Below are 13,067 nucleotides of genomic sequence, written 5' to 3' on the forward strand. Positions count from 1 at the left end.
TGTACCAAAGAACATTCCAACAAAAGCGCTTGCTTTTCAAAATTTCCCAGGCATTGGTTATCACACTTTTTAGTTGTTGCCAATCAAATAAATTATAAGTAATATCTTTACAAAACAACAACAAAAACACACCACAACGTCCCAGTCATTGTCTTTAGAGAAAGAGACTCCTCCTTAGTTCCCTCCCCCACCCCGAAACTCCTGGAGAGAAGGAGGGGCCCAAGAAGTCTGAGTTCCCTGGGAGGTCAACTACAAGGAAGACAAGCATATCCACAACTGAAGTGCGGATCTTGACTAATTGGACCTGGGTGCCTACTGCTGTGGCTTTGGAGGCAGAGCCTCTTCGGACCCAGTGCTCGCTGGGTGGCATTACCTGGATCCCCAAGATGATGCAGAGATACCACGGTGGGATGTCCAGGATGCCATAGGCCAGGTCGCTGCTGCCGGGACTCCGGTGCTGGCCATCCTTCTTCCTGCCTTGGCCATCATCACAGAAGGTGAGCACGCCATCACCCTTCTGCTGGGAACAAGACAGGGACACACCTGGGTCTTTCCAGAGGAATCAAGTGGTCTTCCTGATTTCAGCCACACAGATGGATGGCTTCCAGAGGCCAGAGGCACGAGGCAGGGTAACTGTTGGCCAGCTGGGGATTTCTAGGTCCAAACTCAAAAGGCCAAGGGTTTTCTGTACTGCACCTCGCAGCAGGGCCTCCATGCGAAGTCTGGGGCCGTGCAAGAGGAGTGGATGCCGAGCCAAAGCCCTGGCAGAGAAGCAGCTCTGTGCAGGAAGGGGCGGGGTCCATGCCAAGGTCAGAACGTGGGCATGTTTTCCTCCCAACCAGTCAGGAAAGAGGGGATCCTGGTCCCGGAATGGTGTAGCTGCCCCAGGCCATGTGTTGACGTCTGCCAAAGCCCTCATCACAGCACGTTGATTATAACGAGCGGTTTTACTCGTGCGTCTCTTCTGCTGGGCTGTGAGGTCCTAGAATGCATCGATTGTGCCCTTGGCCTCCCATGTGCGCCTGTGGTTGAGCTCACAGGGCTGCGGCAGGTGCAGTTGTGTGTGTTCCACCAGCGAGCTCACCTCACACCCTCTCCCAGGGCCTCAGAATTCTCAAGGTGATGGAGAAGGAAACATGGGGGGAACTGTTGGTTCTGGACCTTCTTGTCTTTTTTCCTATTGAGAGACAATGACTCAAAGAGTGTTCTCAGCATGATGCCTTCTGAATAGGCTGTCACCATATCAACTAGGACCATCTAAAGCAGCGGTTCTCAACCTGCGGGTCGCGACCCCTTTGGGGGTCGAAGGACCCTTTCACAGGGGTCACCTAAGACCATCGGAAAACACTTATATAATTACATTACGATTCATAACAGTAGCAAAAAATTACAGTTATGAAGTAGCAACGAAAATAATTTTATGGTTGGGGGTCACCACAACATGAGGAACTGTATGAAAGGGTCGCGGCATTAGGAAGGTTGAGAACCACTGATCTAAAGGTTATGGCAACCACTTCTACATGTGCTTTAAAAGAATGCCTGCGAAACTGACCTTGCATGAGGTTCCAAATAAGAAAAACTTTTAGAACGTGGAGCTGGGGGTGTGTGGGGAGGCATGTGTCTCCCTTGAGAGCAGCTGGTTCTTTCTGTCTAAGAAGAGTATGTGACTCTCTGAAGCCCATGAGTCCTGGCTGGAAAGCACAGAGCCCAGTCAAAATATGACTTTTGTTGTTAACTACCTCACGGCACTTATGGAAGAGATGGGGCAAACAAGCAACAAGACAAATACACGGTGTGCCTGAAGATTCCTGTGCATCAGAGAGGGATCATTAGCGCACTGAAGACCCACACAGAAACCAGTGATATTCCAGAGACATTGGAGAGAAGGGCTTCTCCAATGGAGGTGGAAGATCCCAATATGGGGAGTACCTTTATCCCTGGAGAACCCCCTGCCGGGGAGAGGGCTGTGCATGTGACTCACACAACCGCAGGAAAAAGCTTGGGAACCCCTTTTCAGACGGAGAATGGATTCTTAATGGAGCGATCCCTGCCGGTGAGCACTGGTATGAGAAGAGGGGCCACACCTCTTTGGGGTGGAGCTGAGTTTACCAGCTGTCATTTCACCGAAAGAAGCATTCTGGTGCGGCTCGCCATTGTGCGGTGCTTCCCAGTGTACAGGGAACTTCCGAGCAGCCTCTCGTTTGATTCTCACCCTCATCTTACCACTCCCCGGTTCACAGGTGAGGAACCGGAGGCTGGTCCGAGACCCCATTGTGAATGGGAGAAGGGCACCCTCCCCTTGGCGTCCAGGGCCGTTCCTGCAGGCGTCTCCCTTGTGCAGAGAGGGAGGGCCAGCCCTCCAGTTCCCTGGGGCAGAGCCAGAGGAGCCGGGCGCAGGGGCAGCCGCCGGAAAGGGGGTGGTCTGGGGGGAAGACGGGTCACTTTCTCTGACTCCATCCATACGCACAGCCTCCCATCCCGCACTCCACCCTCCAGGCTCATTTCCTACCACTCCCATTCACCTGGCTGTAGCCCATGGGACTGCCCAGGTCTCTCCAAATGAGGCCTCCGTTATCCTGCACCCAAGGGCTCAATGTCTCCTCCCCCATCACCTCTCCCCATGCCCCACCCTGTGTGAGTTTCCTGCCTCAGACTCCTGGCACGTTTTGTCTCCCTGTCCTGTAATTAATCGTTTTCTCCCCTAAAATAGAAATAGTTCTGTGTACCCCGCTTTCCCCTAGTTAGGCCATAAGCTTGCAAGGTCGGGAAGCTATCTTCCCGTGTGTATAGCCCTAGAAGTTTCTAGCAGAGCAGCATACTCGTACAGGTGAAAACCACACGCATCCCAGAAGAGCGCCTTCTCTCATGTGGGTGCTGAAGTTGAGGCTTTGAGGAAAATGAAGAGAAGACAGGCCACTCAAAGGAGACGGATAGGTGCCCAGGCCCCTCCACACGCCCACTGGCCCAGGGAAGCCCAAAATGTGGCCAACATCGCAGCCTTCAGAAAAGGGAGTCTTCCCTGACTTAAGGTTTGTTTTGTTTCTGGTTTCTTTGCGGCGGGGGGCGGGGGGATGGGGGGGCTTCCATGATGTAGTGGTAGAAATTATTCTGGGGAGAAGAAAGGAGCGTTCTCTCAGGTGCCCCCACGATTTTCTAGAAGGGGGGCCAGGGCCTCTTGACCAGAGGCCGCCCAGCATGAGCAGGCCCTGGCAGACCGGCTCCAGGGGACAGCGCCGAAAGCCCAGCCCAGATCCGAGTCCCGCAGACACTTGGCTGGGCCTCACTAGGGCTGCAGCCCTGGCCCGGCATGCGGGAGGGGCTCCTGCGCGGTGGGCAGTGCCAGAGCCGAGTCCCCCCTGATAGGTTCCGGCGGCCAAAATAGGTTGCAGAGGTGGTAGGGACAGGGCTCAGAGGTTACCCTGACTTCACTTCTCTGGGCCTTGGGTTCCCCGTTTGTATAATGGGGACAGAGAGCTTGCTCCATGGGCTCCAAAGGAACCAAATAAAGTACATAAAGTGCCTGGGGCATTTTGGCGGTTCAGGAAATATCAGTTCTCTCTCTCTCTCTCTCTCTCTCTCTCTCTCTCTCTCTCTCTCCTTCCCTTTCCTTTAGCTTTGCTTCAGAAAGGATTTCTGATAAAAGGAATCATGACCTGAGAAACCTGGAGAACGAACATTTAGATCCAACAGAGTTGACCTGTGAGTCAAGGTAAAGCTGAGAATTTTCCACCTCTCCTCCCTTTGTAATTTATTCACAGAGGCCAGCACTGTCTTCCTCCCTTTGTGACTCATTCACAGAGGCCAGCACTGTCTTTGCTCCTGGGGACGGTGAGGTCCCAGCACAGCTGCCACCCTTGTCTAACAGTCGCAGATCTTAGGCTCCTAAGCCATCGCTCAGTCCTTCGCACTGACGATGAATCAGGCATTGGGGCTCCATGCTGGGCCCCACCAGGGCTCTTCTGTCCTTGCAGCCCACTCTCCGCCCCCCTCCCCTCTCTCCCCCCACTCCCCCTCTCTCCCCAGAACTCACCGAGGGGTCCGGGTGCTCACGGCTGGTGATGGCAGGGTTCATGGCAACTCGGGGTCCTCTCCTGTGGGTGTCCTCTCAGGATAGAGAACTGAAGCCTCTCTAGTAGAGAAAGGTTAACTTCTCAAAGCCTGCTGAAATAACAAGGAGAAAGACAGGCATCCCGGCTGGCTCTGGGGAGGGTGGGGCCTCCAAGCCCCGCCCGCTGATGGACAACAGACTCCCCAACCCCACCTCATCCCGCCCCCAGTCCTCTCCCTCTCTGGTCACTGCAGGGGACCAAGGTGCATTCTGCTGTTAGCCAGCGTTTCGCACTTTGACAGGTTAGGGCGATGACAGAGAAGTTAATGACCCCCTTAACACAAGGAAACAAGTCAGGGCACAGCCCCTCAGGGTGTGGCAGGAGCGCACTTTCTAGAAGCCGGGATGGGAGGTGAGCGGGTGAGTGAGGGTGAGGCTCTGGGCTAAACCCAGAGACTTCAGTTTTCTAAAGCTGGTTCTAGTGACTATTGGAGCTGGAATGCAAACATTGCAAACATCGCCCCGTGGGCCTGGCTCCTGAGATGCATTCATGAAGTCATTAATGAGGAAAAGAGAATTACCGTTGACCCGGGAGCAGCTGCCAACGCTCCTTGTTGGGGCAAAGCTTCAAGCGAGAGCCTGAGAAGAAATGACTTCAGTCCTTGGGTGACTGTCTCTGTAACAGCCAGGAAATGTCTAATGACCCACCTTCTGGGAAGAGAAATTCAGGAGGGTGTCATTGCTCTTATTCCGGACAGGGTACTTGGAAGGCTCTATAAAAGACTCTTGATAAAGCCCACTCTGTGAAGTTCATAGTTACTCAGGATGATGGAATGTTCTGGAATGGGCAGTACTGAGTCTCAAGATTCTGGAAGCACATAGCAGTATGCACACGGACATCAGTGGGAGCTGGTCCAAGAGCAAGCCCTGAAAAACACAATGAGACTAGATGTGTCATGCGGAAGGAGACAGGCCTGATCTGGGCTGTGACAGAAAACAAAGGTCAGGAGAGAGTCAAAGGTCACAAAGTAGCTGACCTCCAGGGAACACATTGCCACCGACACTACACTCTGTTTTATATGATCGTGTTTTATGTTCACCACAGACCAGCATTCACATCCTTCTTTCACAGATTGAGAAATTCAGGGCTGGATGGGTTGAGTGATTTGCCCAAGGTTATAGCAAACACTGGAACTGAAATTCAAATCCAGACTATCAGGTTCCACAGCCCTCGGGGGTCAAGGAGATGCCAGATGGCGATGTGCAGGCCATGCGGGTCTGAAGATGGGCAGACTGAGGCTCAGGGAAGATGTTGGCCACGGAGGAGGTCCCCCACCCTGTCCCTGGATGAAAACATTGATCCTCTACAAATGGCACCCAGGGGCCCCAAGTTCACCTCAGAAGTGAAGGTCAGACTGAGTTTCGGGGGCGGGAGGGCATGGCTCTGCGTCTGTTGGGCTCCCCCAAACACACTAAATGGGCAGTTCCCTGAGCTGGACAGTTATGCGGTGAGGAAAGAGAGCAGGCACCCATGTTCAGTGGAGCGGCCCAGGCTTTGTCACCACAGGACGCCTGGCTGGTGTGGGCCGGAGGGGAGCTGCCTCCACTGCCCACCCCAGCCCCACCCTCGCAGACCTGCGGGCACGGGCAGAGTTGGGTTCACACTGGACATCTCTTCTCCATGTTATACCTTTGGGGCAACATGGAAGAAGGGACTTTACAGAGACTCTGCCCTGCCCGCACTGCAAGTCCTGCCTTGCCTGGCTTTGCCCTCCCTGCTGCTTGTCTAGGCGCACAGTTCCACTCCTCTGAGCGGGAGGTAAACGGTGTGGGTTAGCGGCCCAACGGAGGCAAAGCAGAAAGATGGTCTCCTGCTACCACTTCATCTGATTGCCTGTACACTGTTTCAGAACTTTCTTCATTCTTCATCTTCAAGTCCTCGCTCTCTTCAGGGCCTGGCATGTGGTTCCTTGTACAAGTCCCGTCTGCATCCACCCTTGGGCTTGTGGTCACTGCTACTGTCCATGGAGTCCCCACCTTCCTCAGCTGCTCAGACGAGGAGCTAAGGTTTCCTTCCCTCAGAAGTCACTGCTGCAGACTTAGCTTCCTCCACTCATTGGCCTGGCTTGCCTCCTGCCAACATCTCTCATCCGAAAGCCACTGTGGTACCCCACAACTCTCCCACAGCTTCAGCCCCCAGCTGGCGGCCTCGACTTCCCTCCCCACTGGAGTCATCCTTGATGTACAACCTCACGGCCTGAATAATCCCCATACACACAGCAGCTGGAGGCTCACCGCACCCCCAGCACATTCACAGGTGATTATTTATGACCCTTGTGTTACGGAATGAGTTACGGAAATCTAGTTCTACTAATTAGCAACGAGAGGAATTTGTTTTAAGAATATGGGTTCTCTCTGGGAACTCATGATCTTTCCTCAAATACACAAAGGAGCTAAAACTCTTCCATTACATTTTCCCACAAAAGCTCCCAACCCCAAATTTGAGGCAGTTGCTCAGCCCCTCCCACCCCGCCCCCCAGCGCTTTGGGAGAAGAAAGGCACCGGACTCTTGGTTTACAATGCTGCTGGCCCCACTGGAGGCACCATCTTTGCATGCGAAGTAGGCTAAGCAGGAAGGCTCGGCCTGGGCCTTTGGGCATTGAGGTCGGATAAATTGGCATTGGCTATTGTAGCCAGGAATCAAACCGTGATCTCCTGGTTCAGAGGTCGATGCTCTACCACTGAGCCATACCAACCGGGCCTCTCATTTTCCTCTTGAAAACCATCCTGATCTACAGCAACCAGGCATGTGCTCAGGCAAGGTTTCCTCTGTCCTGTGGCTGCCCTGCATGGGGGTGGGGGCACAGCTGGAGTACTGCAAAACCCTGGCCATGGCCTTGGGTTAGCGGTGGGCATGGAGCCCAGCTAGAGCCATGAGATGCAAGGAGACTTCTGCTGGGACTTGGGAGTGAGGTACTCCCTCTTTTTGACTGACCTTGAACCTGGAGGTTGTTGCTCTGCAGCTGCTGGCAGCCACTCATGACTACCTAGAGCCTGAGAAGGAAGCCAGCCTGGAACCCAGAGCCGAGAGGGAGAGAAGCTGGGTCCCAGTGGTGTTCGAATCCATATATCATGCCATCCACCTTTGCTAGTAAGTGCTCTTTTGGGCTTAACCCAATTTGATTTGGGTTTTCTATCATTTGCAACCAAAATATACCAATCCGCAAACTTACACTTTTATCTACCAGTATAGAATGATTTACATAATATTTGCTGATTTTTTACCCTTCACTAACAGTGACTGTTAAATTCCAAAAGCATTCAAATAACTTAAACATCCATTCTAATGCTAGCGACCTCAATCTAATTTTCCATGATATATGGATTTGTCTAAACTGTGGCAAAAACAATCCAAGAGGGGCCCTGGGAATCGATTTAAAGGCCACTTGTTCCTAAGAGGCTTCACTCAAATAAATACCTGATTTCAAATCTGGAGGGGCGAGAAACCAACATGGCCACGGAGGGCCGGCTTTTCTACATCTTTATTGAGCCCTGACCTATTTCATCACAAATTGGAGTTGTAGGATTGTAGGTTTGGTTCTGCAAAATTGTTTACTTCCAATTTTGATAAGTGCAGCTTCGGAAAGCTGCCTCAAGTGGACTGTGGCTCCTGACTTATGACTTCACGGTCTAAACAGCCTCCATATTCACGCTTAATTGAATTTCAGTTGATAAAACAGAGGTTGGCCCGCTCGTAGACTCAACCTGGCCCACTGCCTATTTGTGTGAATAGAGTTTTACGGGAATAGATCCACGCCCGCTGGCCCACATGGTCTCCAGAGCTGCTTTTGTGTCACCCGGTTGAATAGCTGTGACGGGCCCACAGAGCCTGAAATAATTTATTACTGGCCGTTTTACAGAAGGAGTTTGCTCACTCCTGTTCTAGAGTGCCAGTCCGGAAACTCGTGCTTAAGAAAAACGGATCACTTTTCATTTTTCCATTGCACAACATAGGTATGATTTTAAATAAAAACAAAGTATAACTATTTTTTTTTTTTTTTACCCAAGTTTCTCCTCTCCAATTGCTAACACTCTGTGCTTTTCTCTTACAGAGCTCCGCATAGTACAAGCCTCTGGGTTGGGGCTGGCGTGCATAGGCATGCTTCCGGGCTGTTTAACGGGAATTTGCCATTAATCACCTTGTTTCTCTGCTCTTGTGTAACCAACTGCTTCTGCTGACCCTTCAGCTTGTCTCGAGTCTTGGTGCTCAAGCCCTTCTGTGGGACAAGCAGGGACCGAGGAAGGGTACCCAGGGTGGTGCCAGGGGCCAGGGCTGGGCACCTGGGTGGGCTGAAACTGACCTGAGGGCTGGGGAGGAGGGCGGAACCAAGGCCTGAAACCAGCGTGTGGAGAGTCGGGTTGAAAACCACTTCTCTAACACAAGCAGGCAGACTCCAAATTTGGAAAACAAGTTGCCCTAATTTCACAGCTGCTCCGAGCGTGGTGCCCTGCCGCCCGCTGGGTGTCTTCGAGCTTCTGGCTCTTCCTCGTAGCACTCAGTGGAAGGTGGCCCTTCCGCAGGCCGGACCCTCCCTGCTCCTGCGTGTCCTCCTCACTGCAGTGTGGGCACTGACTCCTCTTTGTGAATCGGCCGAGAGGTGGGGGAGCCTGGGCCAGAGACTGAATGTTCGTGTCCCCCAGGATTCATTCATATGGTAAATCCTAAAGCCAGTGTGATGGTATTTGGAGGTGGGGCCCTCTTAATGGAATGAATTCCCTTATCACATAGGCCCCACAGAGCCCCCTCGCCCTTTCTGCCATGTGAGGACACGGAAAAAGGCGGCTGTCTACGAACCAGGAAGCAGGTCCTCGCCAGTCACTGCCACCCAGCCTATGGTATTTTTAATTTAACAGCCCAAACAGACCAAGGCAATCTGGCATGTGCGGAATTCCCTTGTGATTGGCTTTATAAGAAGAGAGTGGTGGTTTTGGCCTCCGGCCTTTCCTCTGCTCAATGCCTCTCAGTAGGAGTTTGACCTAAATACTATTGGCAAGCAGCGTCCGTCCTCTCTCCAGGCGCTCCAGGGGGGTGAGTAGCATTGGGGCTTGTGCGGCACATTGAAGATCCTTCCCCTGAGGAGTACATAGGGGACCCTCATGGGTGTTGCTGCCCAGCTCTGCCCATCACCCACGTGTCCTCAGTTGTGGGGAGCTGATATAGGGTTAAGCCTCGGACTGACCTATGGGCAAAGTCACAAACAATTCCCAGCTTAGAGGGCACAGTCCTCTTAGCATAATTAGGCTTGACCTTGTAACACTCCCTAGATCTTATCTGGGAAGCTAATAGGCTAAGGAAGTGCAGGAAGTATAACCATGGTGTAAACAAGTGAAACTCATAAGAACAGTGTAACTTTGGTAACCACTACCTCAGTCATGTGCTGAATGCCAGGCTGGCAAGATGTTCAAGCCAACTGCAGGGCCCATTCATGTCACCATCCTTTCCTCCCCCGACCCCCCACCCATTTTCTTTTTTCTTAAATATGTCTTTATTGATTTCAGAGAGAGGAAGGGAAGGGAGAGAAACATCAATGATGAGAGCGAATCATTGATCAGCTGCCTCCTGCACAGCCCCTACTGGGAATACAGCCTGCAACTCGGGCAGGTGACTTGGGGAATTGCACCGTGGCCTCTGGGTTCATGGGTGGATGTTCAACCACCGAGCCTCCCCCCCCTTTTTTTGCCTCTACTTTCTTGCAGAGAAGTTTTCTGACTAGGAAGTAGAATTTTAGATTTGGAGAGCTGGAAGGAACTACAGAAGAAACTAATGTCCAGAGAAGAAGGGAACCTGTTGGCTCATGTGCCTCATCTCAGTGAATGACACCAACATCCCCGGACACCCAAGCCAGAGCTTGGTCCACCATACGCAATTCTTCCCAAGTCCCGCTAACGTCACCTCCTAAGTATATCACATGCATGCCCAATTCTCTCTTGTGGTGACAAATACAGTAACTTTGTCTAAGCCACCTTCTTTGCTTCTCTTTTAGTTCGACATCAGCTTCCTTGTGACTTTTTTCACAGCAGTCTGGATAAACTCTTTTTTAAAAAAAACAAATATGAGATGATTTTTCAGTTATAACTTGTTACTTTACAACCTAATAGTTTAGATTACAACCTGTTCATTTACAGTGCTACCAAAAGTTCAAAGGTTAAAGGGAAATGGCTCTTTTCTTTTTAATATACTTCTATTGATTTCAGAGAGGAAGGGAGAGAGAGAGAGAGAAACATCAATGATGAGAATCATTGATCAGCTGCCTCCTGTATGCCCCACACTAGGGATCGAGCCTGCAACTCGGGCATTTGCCCTGACCCGGAATCAAACCATGATTTCCTGGTTCATAGGTTGACACTCAACCACTGAGCCACGCTGGCTGGGCAATAAACTTTTTTTTTTTTACTTTTATTTCATAAACTAGAGGCCTGGTGCATCATGAAATTCTGCACTGGGAGGGAGGGGGGTGTTCTCAGCCCAGCCTGCACCCTCTCCAATCTGGGACCCCTCAGGGGATGTCCGACTGCCAGTTCGAACACCCGAACAGACCTCTCACAGTCCGGGACTGCTGGCTCCCAACCGCTCACCTGCCTGCCTGCCTGATTGCCCCTAACCACTTCTGCCTGCCAGCCTGATTGATGCCTAACTGCTCCTCTGCCATCCCAATTTCCCCAAACTGCCCTCCCCTGCCGGCCCGGTTGCCCCCAACTGCCCTCCCCTGCTGGCCATCTTGTGACCACATGGGGGTGGCTATCTTCGTGTGAGGGCATGGCGGTCAACTTGCATATTACCTATTTATTATATAGGATGTAAATTTTTCAGTACTCAATTCAATGAAATATCCTTAAAGGCTGTAATACACTATTCTGTTTTGTATTGATATTCTTTTTTGTTGTTGCTAATCCTCACCCAAGGATATTTTTTCCATTGATTTTTATTTTTAGAGAGAGTAGAAGGTAGGGAGAGGAAGGGGGAGAGAGAGAGAGAGAAAGAGAGAGAGAGAGAGAAACATCTATATGAGAGATACAACGATTGGTTGCTTCCCATAAGTGCCCTGACAGGGATGGGGGATTGAACCTGCAACTCAGGTACATGCTCTTAACAGGAATCAAACCCATGACCCTTTGGGGTGAGGGCTAACACTCCAACCACGGAGCCACACCAGCCAGGGCTGGATAAACTCTTGAAACATACATCTAGTTGTGTCATTCCCCTTTTAGAACTCGCCTCACTCACCTGCACCTTGAGGAGACAGTAAAACCAGTCCTTAGCAAGGCCTACAACGACCTTCACACTGGCTCTTCGGAGTCCCTTGCTCACCACTCCCCATTGCTCAGGGCCTGGCACGCAATAGACCTTCCCTGAATAGCAGCTGGACTCAGATTATCCACGTTTATTCAGCTCGTCTCAGTCGTTACCTTGTGACTCTGAACCTTGGGCCAGGTCTTTATGCAAAAAGAGGTGGACTTCAAACCCCTCTTCCTCTGTCTGAGACTCTGGCTATAAAACAGCAGGTGTCTGGAAGCAGGGGCGGGTCCAATTCCCTCCGGGAGCCCAGGATGGCAGTCCCTCACTGGGAAGACCCCAAGGCCGGGACGCCGCAGGGGGAGGCCCAGGGCCGGCTTTTCTCTAAAACTTTAGAAATGCCATCTCCATTCCAGAGGGTGGCACAATCCCTTAGAAAGGGGCATAACTTAGCTGAGGTCTTTGACCTCCATGTGCCCCGGGTTTTGCTTTCATTCAGGTCTGGCGAGACCAACAGCGCAGGACCTGGCTGCCACCGAGAAACTCGTGTGTGGACCACACTGAGGACAGTCACTTCCTCCTCGCCTTCTCCAGCCTCCCGCGCTCCCTGCCCCCACCAGCGTCATGTCAGGAAGGCCCTCATCCTCTCTACCTGGCTCCTCCTGGCTGGGACTCTCCCCTCATGACTCCCAGACATCAACGTTGACCCAGACGCAGACATTGTCAATAACTCACATTCCAGGCTGAACTGAAGCCAACCACTGACTCAGAGCCAGCCACTGAGCTCCGCCTCACCTGCGGTGGAGGGTCGGCCACTGACGTTTAATAGGAGAATGCACAGGCTTTGGACTTGTCTGTTGATGTGGAGTCAACCGCCCGCCCCCCTTCCCCCCAGCTTTGGGGGGGGGGCAGCCCAGCAAGTGTCACTATTGGAGGCATTCTTGATATAATTTGTCTTAGTCCTTTGTCCTATGTGTGCCCCAGCACCTCCCAGGGAGTGACGAATGCATCTCAACGCTTGTGTAAAACGAGGCAGTCTCCACTGGCTGTGACCATTACTCTGCTTACACAACTTTCTCAGAAGACTCTGAGCTTCTGTACAAGCCTCAGTGCCATGCTGGGCGTGTGAATAATTGTGAAGGGCCAGTGAGCTGCAGGATATACCGGCTGAGGAGCAACACAGTGGAGACCACTGTCCACAGGTGGAGGAGGCCCATTTCTTAACTGTGTCCCATTTAATGATGATGTGTCTTGGTGTGATCCTCTTTGGATTCCTTTTGTTTGGGGTTCTCTGCGCTTCCTGGACTTGTAAGTCTGTTTCTTTCACCAGGTAGGGGAAGTTTTCTGTCATTATTTCTTCAAATAGGTTTTCAATATCTTGCTCTCTCTCTTCTTCTGGCACCCCTATAATTCAGATGTTGGTACGCTTGAAGCTGTCCCAGAGGCTCCTTACACTATCTCCATATTTTTAGATTCTTTTTTCATTTTGCTTTTCCAGTTGGGTGTTTTTTGCTTCTTCGTATTTCAAATCATTGACTTGATTCTTGCAATCCTCTAGTCTGCTGTTGGGATTCTGTATAATATTCTTTATTTCAGTCAGTGTATGCTTAATTTCTAGTTGCTCCTTTATCACAACCTCGAGGGTCTCATTAGATTTCTTGTAGATCTCATTAAGTTTATCGGCTGTTTCTAGAAAATTCTTGAAAAACCTTCAAAGGGTGGTTT

At 51.4% G+C, this 13,067-nt stretch overlaps 1 protein-coding gene and 1 long non-coding RNA gene across 5 annotated transcripts in view; one reads left to right on the plus strand and one right to left on the minus strand.

Annotated features, from left to right (window-relative positions):
- The window catches only part of LOC102773777 (solute carrier family 23 member 1), a 28,981-nt gene extending 24,699 nt beyond the window's left edge, over window positions 1-4,282 (minus strand). For 2 of the 4 annotated variants that reach the window (XM_015559416.1, XM_015559415.1), the window contains exons 1-2: window positions 4,031-4,282; window positions 374-520 (exon numbers count right to left, since the gene is read on the minus strand). In XM_015559416.1, coding sequence (XP_015414902.1) covers window positions 374-520; window positions 4,031-4,072 — 189 coding nt within the window. In that variant the 5' untranslated portion in view covers window positions 4,073-4,282. The remainder of the gene's footprint in view (window positions 1-373; window positions 521-4,030) is intronic. The other 2 variants (XM_015559414.1, XM_006756696.2) reach the window with 2 other exon arrangements.
- Window positions 2,125-10,071, plus strand: LOC107181981. Its single transcript, XR_001512699.1, has 2 exons — window positions 2,125-2,240; window positions 9,806-10,071. It is a non-coding gene; the product is annotated as an uncharacterized LOC107181981 (long non-coding RNA).
- Window positions 10,072-13,067: the final 2,996 nt, after the last annotated feature.

The sequence above is a fragment of the Myotis davidii genome, unplaced genomic scaffold (assembly GCF_000327345.1).
Source record: "Myotis davidii unplaced genomic scaffold, ASM32734v1 scaffold214, whole genome shotgun sequence".
Lineage (NCBI taxonomy): Eukaryota > Metazoa > Chordata > Mammalia > Chiroptera > Vespertilionidae > Myotis > Myotis davidii.